Source organism: Sapajus apella, unplaced genomic scaffold, assembly GCF_009761245.1.
Source record: "Sapajus apella isolate SASKATOON/1434 unplaced genomic scaffold, GSC_monkey_1.0 scaffold40, whole genome shotgun sequence".
Lineage (NCBI taxonomy): Eukaryota > Metazoa > Chordata > Mammalia > Primates > Cebidae > Sapajus > Sapajus apella.
Window position 1 is genome coordinate 7,421,903 of NW_022436980.1, and position 22,126 is coordinate 7,444,028.

Sequence of the window (22,126 nt, forward strand, 5' to 3'; positions counted from 1 at the left end):
TTTAATGCCCTGTGCTCTTTAATGTGCTCACTTTCTTCCTCAAGAAAAAAGGCGCGAATTAACAGAGTATGGCTGGTAGTCTGCAGGTACATTTGATTTAAGCCTTCTGGGAAATTTGACTTTCCCTGAAGGAAAAAAAATAAAGGAAACTGAAGTATTGCTGAAGTTTATTCTACTGCCAAATTTTCTGCCCTCTCAAAGAGTATGGTGAGGTAGAGTGGGTACCTTGGTCCGGATGATGTTTTTATCACTCTCAACGTCTGGCATGGTGTCGAAGTCGCTCTCCTCCACGGAGCTGTCTGTGTCTGACTGGCCCGGTGGCCCACCGTCGGGGGAGGACATCGGCCCTCCAGGACTGGAGCTTGACTCATCTGAAACAGAGACAACTTGTCTGCCTTCAAAAGCCATGGAGTGCCTACGGAGCCCATTCCTCTCTGCAAAAAGCACAGCACAGACTCATTCTAGGAAACACTGTGTTGATCCAAATGAACTCCTTATTTGCAAGACATGTTCTTTCTCTCCACTCCTTCTCAATGGACTTTTATTTTTACTCTTCTCCTGTTTTTATATTTAACTTGTCTATCTTCGGGACTGGCCACATACTAGAATCTAAGGGCATCTTCTCTGTTAACTATTTGGATGCAAAAATAATATTGTACTTATATTTCATGTTTCATATATTAAAATATGAACATAAATATATAAACATACGCATGCACATAGCTATGTATAGCATCTATTGCATATATGTGTGAACCCACACATAGCTAACAGCTATACTTTTCTCATGGGTAAAGTATTTGTACACAGAAATCGCCCACATGCCATATCTATGATTATATAATGAAAACAACATTCTCAGGAAGAAGAATCCTTCTGTTCCCGTGAATGTTTCCCAGAGCAGATGGGGATTTGTGCAGCTTGATGAGCACATGAGCTGAGCTTACCTTCCGCTTTATTTCTTCTGTTCAGATGGTTTTTAAAAAAATCCTGTTCTTACAGAACTAAAAATAAGCAGCCTGCACTGAGCCCACATGCTTCTCGAAGTCACAGAATAATAGGGCAGGAATACAGGATTCCCAGTCCCTCTACACTGACATTTTAAGGAGCACCATTCATAGGTCCACAAGCAATATAGAAGGGCAGGCAGCTCAATGTGCTTCTACCCTAACAGGACAGGTCTAGGATTCCATTGTTTTCAGGCCACTTAAGGAACACTGGGGTTTGCTATGTGAATGACTGGGTGGCAGTGAGCAGGTCTGATTATGAAGTTAGCCAAAATGAAGGGTTGGTAGGCTACAGCCGTGTTCACCTGCAGCACTGCCTCAGTCTTCTGATCGCCCCTTACTCCATTGAAACCTGAGAATGAAACAACTGGTCATTTGATGTCAGGCTCCCTGGAACACATCTTTCATGCCCTAAACCCAGGCAGGATATGAAAGAGTCCCTAGGGGGCCTTAGTATTAGATGACAACCACTGAAGGAATTCTGCACAAATGGGGCTAGCAGAGCCAAGAAGCAGCAACAGAACTAGAGAAAGTTGGAGCTGGGAGGAAGCCTCCAAATCTCCAACCAACTCATCTTACAAATAAAAGACAATTTCATTAGATAACTGCTTTGCCCACTTTCCCAATTATTAGTGTCTGGAAGGCCTTTCTGTCATATTCTCTAGAGAATTAGGAAACATTTTCATGAACAGACCTGGTAGAACATACCTATTGTCCCATAATTGCTCCCTTCAGGTGTGCTGGCAGCAATGGGATGAGATGCCACCATATTTCCAGAGTCTGTTAAAAAGAGTAAAGAGGCAAACACTTTATGTCCAGTTGCTAAAACAAATCAACACAATACAATTCTAAGTAGCCTGAATCATCAGGCCACAGTATTTTAAGTTTGATTTTCTTTTTACGCTAATACAAGAGTCACCAAAACTATGACCCATATGCCGAATCTAGCCTGCCGCCTGTTTCTGTCAACTAAGATGGGTTTTTTAAACTTTTAAATGATTGGGGAAAAAAATCAAAGAGAATAATGTTTCATGACAGGTAAAAATTATATGAAATCCAAATTTCAGTATTTATGTTTCGGTTCTACTGAGACACAGCCATCATTTCCACTGGTGGGCAATAAAAATATTCTGTTTTGCAAGCCAACTTTGTAGGTTTTTATCATGTTTTAAATTTTGTTTGTGTGTCCATTAATTTCCCCCATGAGGAATAATAATTGAAGTGTAAGTTCAAAACCTTTAGCCAGGTTTTGGACTTACCCTTTAGTTATCTTTGATGAAAGAAAAATGCAATGGCCTTGGAGGCCCAATTTCTTTTCTTCTTTGGTGGTTTAGCCAAGAGTTGGCTCAGCTGGACGGCAAGGCTTTTGGCTAATGCAGCATTCTTGGCAGCCTAAGCTATTCCCAGGGCCCTCAGCACACAGATCGTGGCCTTCAAAATGCAGACTGTGGCCCTCAGAATGCATGCTCCCTGGCACTGTTACTAGGCTTGGAGATCCCCTGTTAAATTTATTTTTAGAGAAATTTGGTGTTCCCTGGCTTTTCTTGGGCTAACGCTTAAGTACGTAACATGTCATCAATGCCATCTATGCTTTTCATCCAACTTCAAGTCAAAGAAACAGGTTATCTTCAGGCTCTTTTTTTTTTTTTTTTTTTTGAGACGGAGTTTTGCTCTTGTTACCCAGGCTGGAGTGCAATGGCGCGATCTCGGCTCACCGCAACCTCCGCCTCCTGGGTTCAGGCAATTCTCCTGCCCCAGCCTCCTGAGTAGCTGGGATTACAGGCACGTGCCACCATGCCCAGCTAATGTTTTTGTATTTTTAGTAGAGACGGGGTTTCACCATGTTGACCAGGATGGTCTCGATCTCTTGATCTCGTGATCCACCCGCCTCGGCCTCCCAAAGTGCTGGGATTACAGGCTTGAGCCACCGCGCCCGGCCTATCTTCAGGCTCTTAAGTGTGAGAGATCAAATCTTTTGAGCACACTAACAGTGCCACATGAAGATGCTGTGTGCAAATTGTCTGACTCTTTTTGATTTAGAACAGATTTGGCCACAGTGACAGCATAGAGCTTTACTGCTGCAGCTGCTGCAATTGCTGCTGCCAGTACTACCTAATACTACGACTGACTGATGTTTGTTGCAGACTTACTGTGTAGGACAGTCGTGTAAACTCTTTCCAGGAATTTACTCTTTTAACTTTGCAACAATCCTAGGAGGTTGTTGATATTATCATCACCATTTTAAAGATGATAAAAGGGAGATGCTCAGACATCAAGTAGTTTGCCCAGTCAGTCAGATAGTGGATGGACAGTGACTCATTGTATTGGTCTCAGTGAAAACTTATTTTCTTTTTATAAAAAAATGATTTTTTAATTGTATATACTGAGATGACAGCGTGATGCTTTGATATGACATGCACATAGCACATTTTGGTGTTACTGGAAGCCCTCTGATATGGGAAGTAGAAGTGTGTGTAGGAAAACGCTAGAGTTCAGTTGCAGCAGGAGGTCGAAATGGTTCGTGGGAGCCAATGTTCTGTGTGTGTGTGTGCGTGTAATCGAAAGCAAAACAAAAACCAAAAACTAAAATCAAAGCAAGCACAAAGAAAAGCAATCACTGTTTTGTTAGGTGACAACTTCATTAAAAAGACAAAGCCAGCTGTGTAGGTCTGTTCAGACTTTGATGAATCACTGATTTCTGTTTTCTGCTCTGGCTCATCACTGAGAGTGATCTGGTTTTGATGTTGTTGCTGGCTCTGTTCATTTTGAGGCAGCTGCGACACCATGCCTTCTGTGATGGACAAGAGCACCAAGATTTTCGTTGCAATGCAATTGCCAGCATGCAAAAATGTTTTCTCTCTGCGGACTTCTATATGCACCATTTAAATATGAGATTGGCCAACATGGGATAACAGCATTCTTTTCATTTTGCTTATGTCTAAAGCCATTTAAGAATGCAAAAACCAAGGCACTTCCTTCTAAACTTCGGTATGGTCTGGGAAGGCGAGCCATATCCATATTTAACTGTATAGTACATAGAAAGCAGAATTAAACACAAAATATCAGTTTATGGGACAGACCAAGATGTTCTGGCTGGAAATAGCAGACACATACGATTGTGAATGAGCTCATCTTAATGAGGAAACTTGTTTTGATATGTGTTTCTCTGAGCTTAGCCCGTGCATCTGTCTACTTCACTGACATAGAACAGGATAAGCTTTCATGCTTGCTTTTTATGTTAAATGCCCTATGTGAGGAGAAAAATTTCCTTTCATTTTGAGCATGTTTGCATCTTTCAGGGGGTTCATATTTATAGTTGCCTTGTCTCATTCTGCTTCTGAAGACTCAAGAGGGTGGAAGCTGAAGAGGGAGTCAGAAATGATGGAAACTAGCTGCCACGATTTTTTCTTGAGCTGGAGTCTCGCTCTGTCACCAGGCTGCAATACAGTGGCGCAATCTCGGCTCACTGCAATATCAGCCTCCCTCGTTCGAGTGATTCCCGTGCCTCAGCCTCCCGAGTAGCTGGGACTACAGGCACGTGCCACCACACCTGGCTAATGTTTTGTATTTTAGTAGAGTTGGGGTTTCACCATGTTGGCCAGGATAATCTCAATCTCCTGACCTTGTGATCCACCTGCCTCGGCCTCCCAAAGTGCTGGGATTACAGGTATGAGCCACCGCACCCAGCTGAAATTCAATTTTTATGCCATTTGCCTACCTATCCCAACTTAGTGTCATGTTTTGTTTCAACAGTCAAAGAAAAAATGAAGAAAACCATTCATCTTTGCAGATAGATGTAAAAGTAAAATTCCTCTAGAAGGAAAAGCTGGACAGGAAAACTAGAAAAAGAAGAGTAGAGATCTAGGGCTTGAATTTGAGACTTCCTGCCACTGAATGGCCTATGTTTTTTGAGTCCTCCAAACTCAGCACTCCCCTTGTCTTTTCCCCACCAGACATTCCTCTTGGCAAAGAGGCTGGTTCAATAATGGCTCTATCCAAGGAATGGCTGGGTTGGCTTTTTGGTTCCTAAATCTATAACTGATTAGGCTTGTCAGGCTCTTGCACTTGAGAAAGTAACCTCCTCTTCTGCTGTAACCCCAGTTCCTGGTGGCAACTCAAGTGGTCCCAGAGGCCTGTTGGGGTGGCTTCATTATTCTTCTCAGTTGGTAACTAAATTTCTGTAGAGGCTCTTTAACAGTGATGTGAAATGTGGGGTTTCTCTCTGATGGAGCCAGTGAAAGAAATGATTTTAGAGCACAGAGCCTTTCTTAGTACCCCTCAGAGTCTCGCAGATACCCTGTCTCTGGTACTAAGTGATGATTAGACAGTCATTCATAGTTCAGTAAAAAAGTCCCTTCAACGTCCCTGGAGCAGCTCTTTGCCCACACTATTGCCATCTCATCCAGGCTGCAGGGTCTAATCGTCTTCTTCATCCCATCAAGTAAGAAACACATTCTTTTGCTTTTTAGTGTAGTTGGAGCCAACACTGAGACTTTTCACATACAGCTTCATTAAATAACTGCAGTCATATCAAAGAAAAACAAACGCAGAGTAGCCCACAGATCTTCTGAGTGCACCCTTCCTGACTCCGACAGAGCCGCCATCAATTTGGCAACATGTAGGGACCTGGCTCCATTTCTTCCACTTCAGCCACGTCTAAGGTGAACACATTAGGCTAAGTTCCATAGATATCTAGCTCCACAGTGATGTGGGTAGACACTATATTAAGTCTAGTGGGATCCTCTTCCCCTTTTAGAAGCTGCTTCTAGCATTTTCTCTAGACATAAGCACCAGGGCCCTTCCTGTAACTCTGAGCTCCATTGAAATTCCCATGCCCCATGGTCACACTGATCCTGGTCTTGGGAGAGAAAGACATTTCTGTGTCCTTGCTTCTTCCCTGCATGTCTCTCCTTAGCTTCCAGATATGGTTCATGCCTCTGTCTCTTGCTCCTGGTTGGTTTCTCAATGCTCTGTTTGAGATGCCTAAAAAAAATCACGGGTTATTCCGTTGGACAGAGTTTGTCTTCTGCCCTTGGTTTAAGCATCCAGGTCTTGACTCACTAGTGGTGGTGACATTGGGGGTGATGCCATCATTCCTTGTGTCCTGTCTATATTACAAAGGTTCCTTATTTTCTTCCTTTGTGGTGAACTTTCCTATTCTCCACTTCCTACCTAAGCTGGCATCTTATTAAGGTGTCCTCATGTGTTTAGATCTGTGGTTCTCAAACAGGGGGAGGTGGAGAAACAGCTTTGTCCCCCAAAAGACATTTGGCAATGTCTGGAGGCATTTTTTTTTTTTTGAGACAGAGTCTTGCTCTGACACCTAAGCTGGAGTTCAGTGGTGTGATCGCAGCTCACTGTAGCCCCAACATCCTCGGCTCAAGCCATCCTCCCACATCAGCCTCCGAAGTAGTTGGAGCACAGGTGCGCACCACCACGCCCACCTAATTTTGTTAATTTTTTGTTTTTATAGAGACAAAGTCTCACTATGTTGCCCAGGCTGGTCTCAAACTCCTAGGCCCAAAAATCCTCCCACCTCAGCCTCCCAAAACGCTGGGATTACAGGCATGAGCCACTGCACCAAGCCTGAAGGCATTTTGAGTTGCCCTGAGGATGGGCAACTCCTAGAATCTAGTGCGTGGAGGTGAAGGATGCTCTTAAACATCCGATAAGGTATGGAATAGCCCCCAACAACAAAGGATTTTCTGGCCCATAATGCCAAAATATTGAGTTTGAGAAGCTCTGGTCTTAGAGAAGAAGACCTCACCTTAATTCTAAAAGGTTTATCTGATATGTAGGTAAATCTGTTCTTGGCAGAGACTGGTTTAACAATAAGTGTATAATTCACTCTAGGCCAATGAAACACAAGAAGCTGCTGAGGGTTCTGAAAAGGATCCCTCTGCTGTTGTCAGGTGAAGGTGTGAGCCTTGACCCATCTCACTGCCAGCCCTGGGAGTAAAGTGAAGCCAAGGGAATGGCAGCGAAATGGACCAGAGCCACTGGACTCATCAATCCTGAAGTCCGTCTTTCAGCTCAACTTCCAGAGCTAGGAGTCTCTTGATTAAGCATGTTTGAGATATATTTTGCTGTTGCTGTTGTTACTTGCAGTCATGAATCTTAATGATGCATCTTTACTCTTTTCGGTCACTCATTTGTTTCCGCTTACCATCAGAAGGGTACCTCCAGCTCTTAGTTAATTTTCAGAGCCTTCCTGAACCTCAAAAATGATCTGGCTCAAGTCTCAGCTTTGTTCACTATACTTCAATGTTCAGCAGGCCCTTCTGAATGCAGATTTCTTTAATAAATATTATTGTAATAAAATGACTTTGCAACGTAGGCAAAAAGATGAGATCCAGAGAGCAGACAAATTCATTTAAACATTTGACAACTAAAAGGGAGAGGAGCATTTAGCATTTTAAAGCCATGACAGCAGGTGTTCTTTTACAGTCTTTTATATTGACAGCTGAATGTTTATAAAACAAGGCGCTTGGGTGGCTGGAAAAACAGGCATGCTGACATTAGAGAGACAAACATTAAAAAAAAAAAAAAAGCAAACTCTCCAGCAAAGGGAGCAATAGTCCTGGTAGAGGGAGATAGGGAGTGAGTTTGAGTCTTTCTAAGATTCTATGGCCTCATTTAAGTGTGGAAAACACACATCTAAATAGCTGTGATGTATGACTTGAAACCCAAGTTCCACTTCATATTCCTTTTTAACCAAATTCTTGCTCTATGCCAAATAACTTATGAGCACTGAGTTTAGGTTTTTCAAAAATGAGGACATTTACATTTTTAAGTTTGTTAAAAAGATCAGGTCATTGAATTCCTTTATACAAACTCTCAGAGTGGAGGAAAGAATATATTACAATCGCTGGATATTCAATTACTCTGGATTCCCCCAAGTTATTATACTTTTATTATACTTGCTAGTGTCAAATATTTCAGTTTTCTAGACACTTAAAAAAGCCTCTATTTCAGTTTGGGAAAAGTAAACTCTGTATTAGAGTCAATACAATACATTCTTACTGTTGTTCACATATCAGCTTTGGGATTGGACAGGTATGAACAATTCTGTCCTAGAAAAGGTGAAACTTTAAAAAAAGACGAATGGCTGACCAATGATCTGTGATGATAAGGGACACTCCTAGTAAAGGTTTTTAGTGTGAGCTCCACATGTCAATAATTATCAACTACAGCAGCAGTCTTCAATATTTTTGGAACGAGGGGCTGGTTTCATGAAAGACAATTTTTCCACAGACGGGGGTGGGGATGGGATATGGCATTAGACTCTCATAAGGAGCACACAACCCAGATCCTTCACATTCATAGTTCTAATGCTGCCACTGATCTGACAGGAGGCGGAACTCAGGTGCCAATGCTCCCTCACCTGCCACTCATCTCTCCCTGCTGTGCAGCCCAGTTCCTAACAGGCCACGGACCAGTACCAGGTACCAGTAGTCTATGGCCTAGGGCTTGGGACCCCTTGAACTATAGAAGTGGTTTTCACTAGCTCTGTTTTCCACAGAAAGATTGTAGGTTAGGGAGGGTTTGTAAATTGCAAAAGGCAGAAAGGTAAAAGAAGCACGAAATGGAATGTTGTCACACTATGAGACACCATTTTGAAATGAAACCAAGCATTGCTCTTACCATCATTGGACCCAAAGCTTCCATCAATGGATTTTCTCTGAAACCTGCAAACAAGCACATATACATACTACTAAGACAGCAAAAACCTCAGCATTTTACATTTTTGTTCCCTATAGATTTTGTTGCGGGTTTGTCTGATAGGATCTCTTAAAAACGCGTCTTTGGATATGGAGAAATTGGAACTCTGATACATTGCTGGTGGGAATGTAAAAGGGTGCAGTCACTTTGGAAAACCTTGTCAGTTTCTCAAAAAGTTAAACAGAGTTACCACATATCCCAGCAATTTTATTCTCAGGCATATACATCATTTCTTCTTTCATCAGTTTTCAGATGTAATTCACATACCATAAAATTCACCATTTACAGTGTATAATTTAGTGAGTTTTAATACTAGATTAGTGCAAAAGTAGTTGCGGTTTTTGCCTTCAAAAATAATGGCAAAACCACAATTAGTTTCACACCAAGAAAATACATTCACAAAGTTGTATAGCTCCCACCACTATCGAATTCTAGCATATTTTCATCATCCCCAGAAGAGTTATGATTTGGCTTGACCATTATAGCTGGCAAATGAGGCTGTGGTGAAGTTCCTTTTTAACAATTTTAATTAACAATCGATTGGAAAGCAATTGTATGGACTCACAGAAGATGATATGTTTAGATTATGTGTTTGTATTCACAGGCTTTACCCACATTTGCACTAGATTTTGGTGAACTGACAAGATTTTTCATTAGAGTAGTTGAATGATTTACAAAGCTAGGATAAGGCAGGTGGTATCAGGTGAACAAAGGAAAAACTAGTAAATGAGGACTATGGTAGATTGATTGCAAAATGGCTGTACCTCACTTTGTTTCCAGCTCCTTTGACCAAAAGGTAGAGTCTACATCTTCATTTCTTGAATCTAGACTATCCTCATGACTTATCTTGGCCAGCTGAATGAGGGCAAGTAACATGCTAATTCTGAACCTGCATCTCCAGAAGGCCTTGCACTCTTCTGCTGTCTCTCTTGGAAACAAATAAGCCTGGGCTAGCCTGCTTCAGGAAGATAGGCAAGTGCTGAGGCCAGCCCAGCTAGCTCCTACTTGATCTGCCAGTGGACCACACTCTATGATCACTCCCACCCGGGATCTCTGAGCCCAGCCCAGATTACAGAACCATCCAGCTGACCCATAGATTTGTGAGCAAACCTAAACATGTATTGCTGTGTGCCACTGAAGTGGTTTTTTTTTTTTTTTTTTTTAATGTAGCATTGTTGTGGTAATAGATAATGAATTCAAGAATCAAAGGGAAGGATGAGTATTCTGGATTGGGCAGTTTGGACTCAATGTCTGGCAACGTGACTGTGAAGAACAAATAAGAGAAGAAATCCCAAATCCCTATTCCCCATCCCCTGGAAAACACTAATCTACTTTCTGTCTCTATCAATTTGCCTATTTTGAACATTTCATTAAAAATCAATCATATTACATGCAAACTTTTGTGTCTAGCTTCTTTCACTTAGCATAACGTTTTCCAGATTTATCCATGCTATAGTATATATCAGTACTTCAGTCTTTTTATGGATGAATAATATTCTATTGTATGAATATACCACATTCCATTGATATGCCTGCACTTAATGGATATTTTGGTTGTTTTCACATTTTGGCTATCATGAATAACACTGTTATGAACATTTGTATACAAATTTTTGTGTGGACATATGTTTTCAATTAAATTGGGTATATGCCTAGGGGTGGAATTATTAAACATGAGATAACTCTATGTTTAAATCCTTTGCCCATTTAAAAATGGGGTTGTCTTTTTATCATTGAGTTGTAAGAATTCTTCATATAGTATGGATACTAGACTCTCTCTCTCTATATATATATATTTATATGTATACATATAGAGAGAGCAAATATTTTCTTCCCATTTTGTAGGTTGTATATTCATTTTCTTCATACTGTTATTTAAAACACAAAAGCTTTCATTTTTATAAAGCCCAATTTATCTATTTTAAAATTGTTTAATTTGTGCTTCTGATGTTTAAGAAACCAGTCTAATCCAAGGATTTATATCAATATTTTTCTCTAAGAGTTTTACAGCTTTGGGTTTTATATTTAGGCCTTTGATCCATTTCGTGTTAATTTTTGTATGTATATATGATATATATGTAACAAGATACACACACACATACACACACTTTTTTTTCCTGGACCATTTGAAAGTAACTTGCATACAACCAAGACCTGAACTCTTATTCCTAAATATTTCAAAAAATATTCTCTTACATAACCACAATACAGTTATCAAATTTAGCAAATTTAACATTGGTGTGATATTCTTAGCTAATCTACTATCTGTATTCCAATTTTGTCAATTGACTCAATAATGTTTTTTACTGTATATTTTTCTGCTAGTGTAATGTAAGATCCTATCTGAGATCAAGTACTGTCTTCCATTGTAACATATCTTTAGTCTCCTTCAACCTGGAATAGTTTCATAAGTTTTCTTTGTCCTTTATACACATTTTAATAGAATGTTTATCATTGGGCATTGTCTAATTTTCCCCCATGATTAGATTCCAAATATGCATTTCTGGAATGCTGCCAAAGGGTCATCATGTCCTTCTCAGAGTGTCCATCTGGAGGCACACAGTGTCCATCTTCTCCTTAGTGATAATAATTTTGATCACCTAGTCAATATGTTTGATTTCTCACTGTAAAGCTACTATTTTTTCCACTTATAACTACTAAACAATCTGTGAGGATACATTTGAAGGCCATGCACTCATCTTCATCCTCATCAGATTTCTGCACCCTAGATTTGGCATTCATCAATGATTCTTAAGCAAATCTAGTCTTAAACATGATGTTTGCAAAATGATCATTTTCCAACTCCAGCAATCCTCCAAATTTACCAGCCAGCTTTTGGCATTTTGCTGTAGGCAAGAGTTCTTTCTCCCTTCTATTACCAGTATCTGCTAATGGCTCCTTGCCCTGATGGGTACCTGTTTTCATAAATTTGTTGAATCGCTGAATTTGTATCCACAGGTGTTTAGGCCCTTCCTTCCTTTATCAACAGGGACTCATACATTACTATTTTTTCCAACGGTCTATAATTCATTATTCTTAATAATTTTTTTTGTTCAACTTGGTACTAGATTTGGCCAGCAGTCATCTACTGTTTTTGAAGGCAATATCTGAACTCAAAAGTTTCATACAAGTCATCGAGGGAGTGATTTTTTGAGTCAGAGATGGACCCATATTCTTAAGAAAAGTAATTGTATCACTGAGATAGCCATGGATGGAGTTCATTTTGCAAACAGTCTCAAAACTCAATGCTGGCTTTGTTTTCTTTACATGTTCAAGAAGAGAAAGAACATTTGTTTATTGTAAATCTCCTGCCATTCTTTTGTAGTGGTTTCACAGAGAGTGCCACAAAGAATGGAATTCTTAAGGTTCAACCCTGCTGAGAGAGGCAAAGAAAGCCTTGTGCCATCAGAGGCTCCAAACTCTTGGGAAAGGACATTTCCTTGGTTAAATTAGCGCAATTATCCCCCTTCCCCCACAAGGGACATTTTACTGGAAAACTGATGTTATGACAGCAGGAAAGCACTTGGTAATGTTACATCAAAGAACATTACTCCTGCTTTTTGTTGCACCTCAAGATTTATTTTAAGCATTACATTTACTTTTTGATAGAATGTTTAAAGTTGCTTCTAAGTCTCCATGTCAGGAAAAACTGACCCTCTACAGTGAGTATTTTCAGGTATACAAATTGCCTTTTTGTTGAGTTTTAATTAACTATGAAAATAACTGACACTCTACCAGCACCTATTGTATGTGTATTATTGATATAAACACTGTATACATTCTGTGGGGTAAATTATTATCTCACTTTACAGATGAGGAAACCAAAGAACAGAGAGTTGAACAACGTCTCCAAGGTCGCAAGGTGTCCAAGGTCATACCGCTACTGGCTAAGGGGATTTGAAGCCAGTCAATATGGCTGTAAGTCTGTGCTTCAAGCATTATACAGAGACAGGCATAGAGGATTAACATTTCTAGAAATGTTTGACCTACCTCAGGTAATGAACAAATACAACAAGCAGGCATCCCAAGTAGAAAGACAGGAAGATGAAGACACTGAAAAGACTGGATTTCACATACACAGACTCTGAAGGGAGAGAAACAACTTTGGTCAGGTTGTCTTTGGCGGAAAAGAAGACTATGTCTGAGACAGGACAGCTTAAAGGGCCTGCCTCCATCATACTGACTCTTAACTCCTAAGAAATTTCCGTTCACAGCAAAACTGCTACTGGAGATCCCCAGACATTATCCACAGTGAGGACCTTTCACGGTGATTACTTCCCAGTAGAAGCTGGGAAGGGACTGCCTGTCTACAACTCTATGATTGAGCTCCCTTTCTTTTTGGGAGGGATTTAACAAAATGCTTTTCCATTTCTAAGGTAAATATACTTTAGTTTTCTCATGACAATTCTCTCAGGAAGGATGACAGTAATATCAAATTATATGACTGATTTTCTGACACAGGAATCTCTCCTCTTCATTCTGGAGCCAACACTGACCTTTAATGGAAGGAACAATGGTCACTTTAAGGTTCTTTGTTCGCTGTAGATTCCAGGTCTGGTTCTCCTTTTCTGGTTAAACAAACAAACAAACAAAAAACAAGCACAATGAATCATTTAATGATTTTTTTGGTCTCTTGTCTGAACAGTTGCTCAAAAAAATGTCCAGAATTAACTCTAGTTGCTGAATCTTATTTTAGCAAGAACTGGAGGAATCTCTAACCCCTAAACCTTCAAACCATCTAAAATCCCTTTTGGTTAGGGAGACTATTATTAGACTCTCAGTTTGGCCTTTGCTTGGGTCCATTTTGGTAGCACTAACAGATGCAAATAAGATTGCAGCCTCCCTTCTCCAATGAAGAGGGGTGGACCTTTCCCCTAGTATCCACAGACATTTGAAGAAAATAGAAGCTACCTCTTCCTTTGGTTTGTTTCTAGCCAGTGCAAATATTTCCCTCTTATATAGTCATCAAAGGGCTTGTAGATTACTAAGGAACATTTGACATTGGCAAAATTTTGGAGCCACATAATCAAGACGTTAAAGAACACACTAGGAGAAATTTCACCTAAACATTAATACCAAGGAAATGATGTCACACTCAACCGTAAACACATTTTGTGTTGGTCACATGTGGCTAATCACTGGCTGGTGGTCTATGTTTTCAGTCATCAGCCTATTCTACCCTTAAAGTAGCTACTGGGTAGTTAATCATAACTATCTGTACTATGCCTAAGAGCTCACATAACCCCTTATCATTGGGATAAGTTGTTGCAGTTGGCTTTCTTACTATTTTGCAAGGTATAATTTTAGCAACTGGGATGGAGAATGCTGAATTATTCTTGTACATCATTGTACAAATAATGACTACTGGTGAATGTAAGTAGCTCCATTATTACTGGCTGCCACCCCTATCTTAAGGAATGGACCTTGATCCGCTGTGTAAGATCATTACTTCATGGTAGTAAATACTTGTTGAGTAAAGGGCTAACCGAGCAAACATATATTCCATGATCTGAGGGAATACAATGCTTGAAAAAGATGATAGGTATGAAAAGACATTTTGTAGTATCAATAATACCTTTAGATCTGTTACTTTCTATCTTTTGTTATTTTTCTCAAGTATCTCTCAGATGCCTTTCTCAGTCACTGCTGATGGAATTAACCCTTGCTTAGTGGGAACCAGGGAGGAGCTTTCAGTTTCCCTTTCACTCCCTTCCTTCAGGTGTTTTGAAGTAGCCAACTGTTCCTCGCTAGCTCTTACCCTGGATGAAGAAAGATCCTCCACAGGCATAATCTTCAGGCTTTATCACAAATACCACGAAGAACTGCTCGCCTGGAAAATCCTTCTTCTGCATAAGACATAACAACCTTATGATATGTGGGTAAGAAAGAGCTAGAAGGGAGAAAGTCCCTGGGGGTGGGGGCAGAAAGAAAGAGGAAAGAGAAGGAAAATAAAGTTCACCCCTGCCCTCTAACTCCTCGGAAAGGACTTTCACACACCCCTGATCTACTCCAGATTATCCACTCTAAGATAATTGTTACATCTAAGAAATTAAGGTAAACAGATACATATTTCTGATTTCAATTTTGTGCCTACTTGAGTGCTTAGAACGGTAATAAGCACCATATAAAAAATATGTCAACAGCCTATCTTTCATAACTAACGCTTCCATATTAAGTTTTTATTTTAGAATCTAATGATAAATAATTTTTCTAAAATTGACTTAGCCATTAGAGTGAGAAATAATTTAGGTTAGGGAGGCAAAGGACTCACTTATCATCTTGGCTTTGACTTACTCTAAGTGTGTTTCTCTATGTTCCCATTTCCTTATCTATGAAGGAAGTGCAGTTGACAAGATGAACTTTAAGCTCCTTTGTAGTTCTACAACCCTGTCTTTAAAAACAAAAACAAAAAAAACCAGCCCGGGTGCGGTGGCTCAAGCCTGTAATCCCAGCACTTTGGGAGGCCGAAGCGGGTGGATCATGAGGTCAAGAGATCGAGACCATCCTGGCCAGCATGGTGAAACCCCGTCTCTACTAAAAGCACAAAAAATCAGCCGGGCGTGGTGGAGCGTGCCTGTGGTCCCAGCTACCCGGGAGGCTGAGGCAGGAGAACTGCTTGAAACCGGAAAACGGAAGTTGCAATGAGCCGGGATCGCGCCACTGCACTGCGGCCTCGAGATAGAGCGAGACTGTCTCAAAAAAAAAAGAACTGGCTGGGCGTGGTGGCGCACCTGTAGTCCCAACTACTCAGGAGGCTGAGGCAGGAGAATTGCTTGAACCTGGGAGGCGGAGGTTGCGGTGAGCCGAGATCGCGCCATTGCACTCCAGCCTGGGCAACAAGAGCGAAACTCCATCTCAGGAAAAAAAAAAACCCTCCAAACTTCTGGTGTCACGTTCAGCACACTGAGAAAACGGCTGAAGACTGAAGCATAGACCCAAAAGAATAGTGACGATTTATTGCCAAAGACATCCAAGGAAGAGAGGTACTGATATGCATGCCCTTTATTCATTTAGTGTCCTTGATGAGGTACAATTTGAAGTTCTCTACTGTAGTTATTTTTCTGTCCGTTTTTATGTGAGATCACATAATGCGGGGATGCTAAGAAAGAAATACTAAAATACAAGAGTAGATATTTGGAATATCAAATCTGAAGCCCTTGAAAGTTAAAGTCTGACAGAAATTTTTAGGTCTCATACCTAAATTATAATTAACTTCTCTTCATTCTTGGTGTGTTTTTCAATAAACAATATCACCTTACCCTAGGGAACAGATCAAGTTGCAGGTATTTTAAGTAAGTACCTCTTCCAATGCAGGGACAAAATCTCCTTGAAAATATGCTTACATGATATGTAGACATTTTTGTTATAAAATTACAATTGAAATAATAATTTAATTATAAATACCATAAGATAAGCTGCTGCACAAATATGGTCCATATTCTTTTGAATCTGTCCATTCTGTTCAGAATTGAAGACCCTATTTGTTTACTGTTACTGGTATAGATTATTAGAATATGTTTAATGGCTTTAAATGGATCTGACAACCTTCACCCTAAATTGGCACCCCCAATGAGTAGACTGAAATCTTCCGGCCCTACCTCTCTGAGCAAGCTGTCAGATACATGTCCCATGGCACCATGGGCTCCTAATGACTGACAAGGGAAAAGGGGCAGCTGGCAGAGTAGCATTGTCTGTCATCACCCAGGCTTTGATTAGATTTGTGTTGTTGTTTGTTTGTTTGTTTTTGAGATGGGGTTTCACTCTGCCGCCTAGGGCTGGAGTGCAGCGGTGCAATCTTGGCTCACTGCAAACTCTGCCTCTCAGGTTCAAGTGATTCTCCTGCCTCAGCCTCCTGAGTAGTTGGGATTACAGGCATGCACCACCATGCCCAGCTAATTTTTGTATTTTTAGTGGAGACGGGATTTCACCATGTTGGCCAGGATGGTCTTGAAATCATGAAGTCATGATCCACTTGCCTCGGCCTCCCAAAGTGCTGGGATTACAGGCATGAGCCGCTGTGCCTGGCCAGTCATATTAGTTTTTAAACCAATCAGAAAGGAAGGAGATCCTAGGCACATCGTGGATGGCCATCCCTTTGATTGCTGGCCCAATCAGTACTATCTATTGAGCACTGCTATTGGCAAGAATGCCTACGGAAGCGATGTCTCACCTGTAGTGTGATAGCAGCTTTCTTGGTCATAGACTGATAGACACCATTAAATTCCACATTGTGGTCGAGGTCATACACTGGGCACTGCAGCACACATGAGGAATAAGAAGGAAAGCATCCGTAACGTCATGCACTGTCATACCACACACAGGCCCTGTCAGCATCTTTCTGCTTGGATTACAGAGCAGGGGATCCTTATTAGCCAGTAACTAGGCAAAGCTTTCCCCTTGAAGAGTCATGACATAGTCTTCCTAAGACTTGGGGCCTCATCCTCTAAGGTCAAAGTCACTATATATTGAAGAGAACTATAAAAATATTGTCTTAAGGTGTATAACACTTTTTTTCAATTTTCATTAACACCTCAGGAGACAGAACTCAATGTTACAATAAAAATTTAAAGACAGAAAATGGTAAGGTTCAATGTTAGTTTTCTTGAGCCCACAGCCTGGTCCTGCTAATTCTTTGTTATGATCCTTCCTCCCTGCCTCCCTCCTTTCCTTCTTTGCTTTGTTGATTTTAGTGAAGAGTTAACTATTCTTTACCTCTTCAAATTAGTGTCTGCAAACACAGTCTGCCTACTTGTGTTCGCAGATACTGTTCATATTGTTGGGTAGTTTTGGAAGGGAAACACATAGTAAGAAGATGGCATGCTTTCCACCCTTCTCTTTCATCTGTTCTGGAATAATATAATGCTCTATAATAGAAGGTTGGCAAGTTACCGGCACTCACCATGATATTCTGGACTGAGACAACAGAACATGGATAAGCCATTTCAGACACCACTTTAATGATAACTGAGTCCACATCTTTGGGAAACTTGTATAGAAAATACTGAAAATAAGAAAAAGAAAGACATGATTTATATTTACATGAATAGAATTGTTTCCTCTACTGTTAGGCACAAATTCCTATGTAAATCTCAGTGAATCTCCATTAATGAATTCAGTGAGTATTCATCACATACATATTGAGCAACTAACTGTGCAGGGCTCTGGGCCAGGCATTAGAAATATAAGAGTAAATATGACAAAACAGCCATTTTATGCAATGTTGCCATTTCTTTTTCTAGGGTAGAAGAAGTAGTCATTTCTTTCTCAACTAAACTTTGCTATACTTCATTTCTTTTTCTGTTTGAGAAGCATCCCACTGCCTTTGAATTAAGGATGAGATATAAGATGGGACAAGATTTGCTTCTTTCTGTGTGGTCAGTGTGACACATGAAAACTCCATATTGAAAAGCAGATACACCTGTTCTTTAAGAATTTTAACCACCTTCCCATAGGCAAGAATTAGCACTAGACCCATCCTCCCCATTGCCCTTTTGCTCAAGAATCTAGTTGCTAATTGGAAAACACTGAGAACATACAGAGATTCAAAGACCAAGCCTTATGTAGAGTCCCCTGAAATATGTTCACAATTTTGGGCAGGCTGAATTATATTTTAAAAGTATTTCTCAAATAACACCAGAATTTGGAAATATTTCTAATTGAAAGTGGTTGTACTATTTACCCATGTAGATTATGAATCCACTGGAAAAATGTATTAAGTCTAAGTTGTAAACTTGTTCCTAGTGATGAAGAAAGGGAAATTCTGCCAAATAATTATAAAATATGATAACTGGTTGAGAAGCTATGCTCAGCTTATGATTAAGAGTTTGAGAAAAGCAACCACAACACGTTCCCTATTAAGACTCTAATAAATCTACCATGTACAGAGAGGCAAAACAAGTTAAAACCTAACTTTGTATTTCAACATTCTATTTGCTAACGCTATTTTGAGTATCAGGGCAATAAAAATGGAATCCCTTTCAATATTCCAAAGCTTTCTGATGGGGAAAAACTATCTCAGAATTAAGGAGTGTCATTATTGACACAGCTGGAAGTCTATTCATACCTTATAACAGGTGGCAATACCCCCAAGATCCCACTTAATTTTGGAGCTTGACTCAAATACATATAATACAGGGCCCTTCAAAAGTTGAGGAACCTGGAATTCCCAGGAGTGTTCTTGGTTCCCAGGGAAACCATACTTTGTAACTCAAGAGCATTCCTATGATTACTGTTGGCAATAACGAGCCTCATATATGTTCCCATATATGATAGTAATTGGTTTTGTGTAAGCAGTAAACACCCACTGAAATTATTATCACCTTTATCTGTAAATTATCATAAACCCCAAATAAAGTTTTGACCCCTGCCTGACAATCTACCTTTACCGGAAAGAAGCGAATGACAAATATCCAAAGCAATGGATAGAATTTAGGCTGAAAAATCACTATCTGGGTCCTGATTACCTCCCCAGTTTCCGCAGCCTGCCTCTATCTCCTGGAATAGAGATAGAGAGTGATTGACACAGGTTGTCTGAGAATGGGTGAATTTATAGAAAAAGAAAATATTTCCTGTAATCAAAGAGGATAAAAAATTCAGGTCAAAATGAGACTAGTTAAGAGTAAAGTAAGACTTTCATAGATATCAAGGAACTTGTTTTGGTTCATTAGTTTGTTCTAAGTATATTTTACTCCAGTTTGGGGTTTACATGCAAATTATTTAGCTTTGTTTTTTCAGAGACAGGGTCTCACTCTGTCACCCAGGCTGAAGTGCAGTAGCACAATCATGTATCACTATAGTCTTCACCTCCTGGGCTCAAGTGATCCTTCTGCCTTAGCCTCCTGAGTAGCCAAAACCATGGGTGCAAGCTACCATGCCCTGCTAATTTTTTATTTTTTAAGTTTTTATAGAAACAGCATCTTGTGATGTTTCCCAGGCTGGTCTTGAACTCCTGGCCTCAAGCAGTACTCCTGCCTCAGCCTCCCAAGGTGCTGGGATTACAGGTGTGAGTCACCAACACCTGGTCAGTATATCATATTTATTATAGTACTGTACAGGACTGTGAGACTATACTATTCCTGTAGTTAGAGTGAAAGTTATTTCCCTTCTTTTTTAGGTTTCTTTCTTTGCACCTAGTAAGTAGTGCTTTAAAAATATTTCTTGAAATTAAACAGTCAGTAAACGCTGAGGGCATCCTATTAAGGGCCTTTGGCCCTCTCCTGCCACTGGGTGGCAGTGTATATGCATTGCAGAGACTTTCACAGACTGGAAGTTTAAAAGATGTGTGAGCGTTCGTTCTTTTAGGCTTCGGAGGGCTGATTGTGCACTAGTCATTTCCCAGCTGTTAATGACATCACAATAGGAGCTTAAAATCAGCCATAGGAGGTACTTACACCACAGAAATGGGCAAACGCTACAAATCAGGGCTTTCTCTTTTAGAACCAGTTGTTAACTATCTACCAGCACAACAGGATTGTAGTATATTTACAAGTCCATGTAACATGTTAATCCCAGTTTGATTACTCCAAATCAAAACCTAAGTAGCTATTTAAGACCAAAGCTATATTACGAACCAAAAAAAAGCACAACAAATAAACTTGTTTCAAATGTGCTATTATGTAGACTTTTGTCTTTCAGAAGCTATGAAAGAGAAAAGGAAGGTAGCTAGAAACAACACCAGAAAAACAGCCTGCCTTAATCCAAGTCTTCATGTATTTATTCTGTTTAAGATTATGGTATAATGGAGAGCACAACGAAAATATCTAATTCTCCTAATATTTTTTGTCAACATTCTGGCTCTTTATGACAGGAGAAACTAATTTATTACCATTATAACATTGTAAACATTAAAATCTGCCTTATTTTCGTTGTGTTTCCAAGTCAGTTAATAATTTGTGTATCCATTTGGTGTCCGCTTTTCACTCCCTGTCCCCACTACCACTTCCTAGCTATCAGGTTCATCATGGTGGAAGCTGTGTCTCTCTGTTCTTCATCCTTGTGTCTCCAGCACCAGGTGCAATCTAACGACGTGCTGGGTGCAGAGTGGGCGCACGATTTGCTCAATGAAGGTTGAACCAAGGAATACCTGAAAACAAATATCATGCCACCCACTTTATACCAATTAAAGTGATGAGATTAAATCTTGTGTCCAAAATTCCAGTAACACAAGGAATAAAGTGGAATACAGATATACTTCAAATTGGGACAGGTCAAGGGCAACACCACACGCTAACTCTACCATAGTAACATAGTTTCATTTAACAGGCAGTCAACACCAAGAGGTAGGATGTTGATGACTTTTGGAACCCCTTCACTTACCTGAGGTTGAGAGGGGCTGGCAGTAAAGTGAAAGGCAACATTTGTCCTGAAAAACGTAAGTGGCAGAAGGGAAAGGAGAAAAGTGAGAGAAGAGCATAAGTTAGTGAGCAAAAATTATTTATTTAAAAGAAAGTCATCTTAAACTAGACTCAAGGAGATCTTCACCCTTGGTGAGGGGAGTTCTGGTCCCATGAAACTGTCAAAGCAGACTGCATGGGGCTTCGTGGTTTCTGCTTTCAAGAACGACCAAATTGGGGAAAGGGATTATTATTTTTGTGTCTTTAAATATCCATGAAGCCATACCAATATAAAGTAGTTTGTTTACTTTTGTAACCACTTTTGCATTGGGACTCTCTTGCACTTGATTTTACAATCAAGCCGGGGTTTAGGTAACAGAAGTGAGCTGAAAGAGAGAGGAAACCCAAGTTCAAGGTCCTTTTGGATAATGTAGATACTATTTCAAAATAATTTTGATGGACCCATGGCAAAATGGATCATTTTTTACAAAGCATGGGGAACAGATAACTACATGGGATGGTACCTCGGGACAGAGGCATGCCCTTCCTATCCCCAAATACCTCCCTGATTGCCTGCCACACTGGCTGAAATTCTCCAAGATTTAGTTCCCTTTGGATTAGGCATTGCCTTCCAAGACCCTCCTTTAAAATAGAAATATACCAAAAGAGGTTTTTTTTTTCTCTCCAATTAGTAATTTACTGTAAATTATGTTATTAGATAGTTTCATTCTTCCATGTAAGACAGCAATGATCTAGGCATTGAAGAAAGGAGAGTGTGAAGAGGCTGGGCGTGGTGGCTCATGCCTGTAATCCCAGCACTCTGGGAGGCCGAGGCGGGCGGATCACGAGGTCAGGAGTTTGAGACCAGCCAGGCCAACATGGTGAAACCCTGCCTCTACTAAAAATACAAAAATTAGTTGGGTGTGGTGGCGCGCACCTGTAATCCCAGCTACTGGGAGGCTGAGGCAGGAGAATTGCTTGAACCCAGGAGGTGGAGGTTACAGTGAGCCAAGACCACGCCACTGCACTCTAGCCTGGGCAACAGGGCGAGACTCCATCTCAAAA

At 40.3% G+C, this 22,126-nt stretch overlaps 1 protein-coding gene across 5 annotated transcripts in view; it reads right to left on the reverse strand.

Moving 5' to 3' along the window:
- SIDT1 (SID1 transmembrane family member 1) overlaps nucleotides 1-22,126 on the reverse strand; it is an 87,051-nt gene that overhangs the window by 25,018 nt on the left and 39,907 nt on the right. For all 5 annotated transcript variants that reach the window (XM_032299038.1, XM_032299039.1, XM_032299037.1 and 2 more), the window contains exons 4-12: nucleotides 21,045-21,090; nucleotides 17,629-17,730; nucleotides 16,900-16,983; nucleotides 14,488-14,575; nucleotides 13,226-13,297; nucleotides 12,720-12,813; nucleotides 8,652-8,695; nucleotides 1,716-1,787; nucleotides 226-371 (exon numbers count right to left, since the gene is read on the reverse strand). In XM_032299038.1, the coding sequence (XP_032154929.1) occupies nucleotides 226-371; nucleotides 1,716-1,787; nucleotides 8,652-8,695; nucleotides 12,720-12,813; nucleotides 13,226-13,297; nucleotides 14,488-14,575; nucleotides 16,900-16,983; nucleotides 17,629-17,730; nucleotides 21,045-21,090 (748 nt within the window). The remainder of the gene's footprint in view (nucleotides 1-225; nucleotides 372-1,715; nucleotides 1,788-8,651; nucleotides 8,696-12,719; nucleotides 12,814-13,225; nucleotides 13,298-14,487; nucleotides 14,576-16,899; nucleotides 16,984-17,628; nucleotides 17,731-21,044; nucleotides 21,091-22,126) is intronic.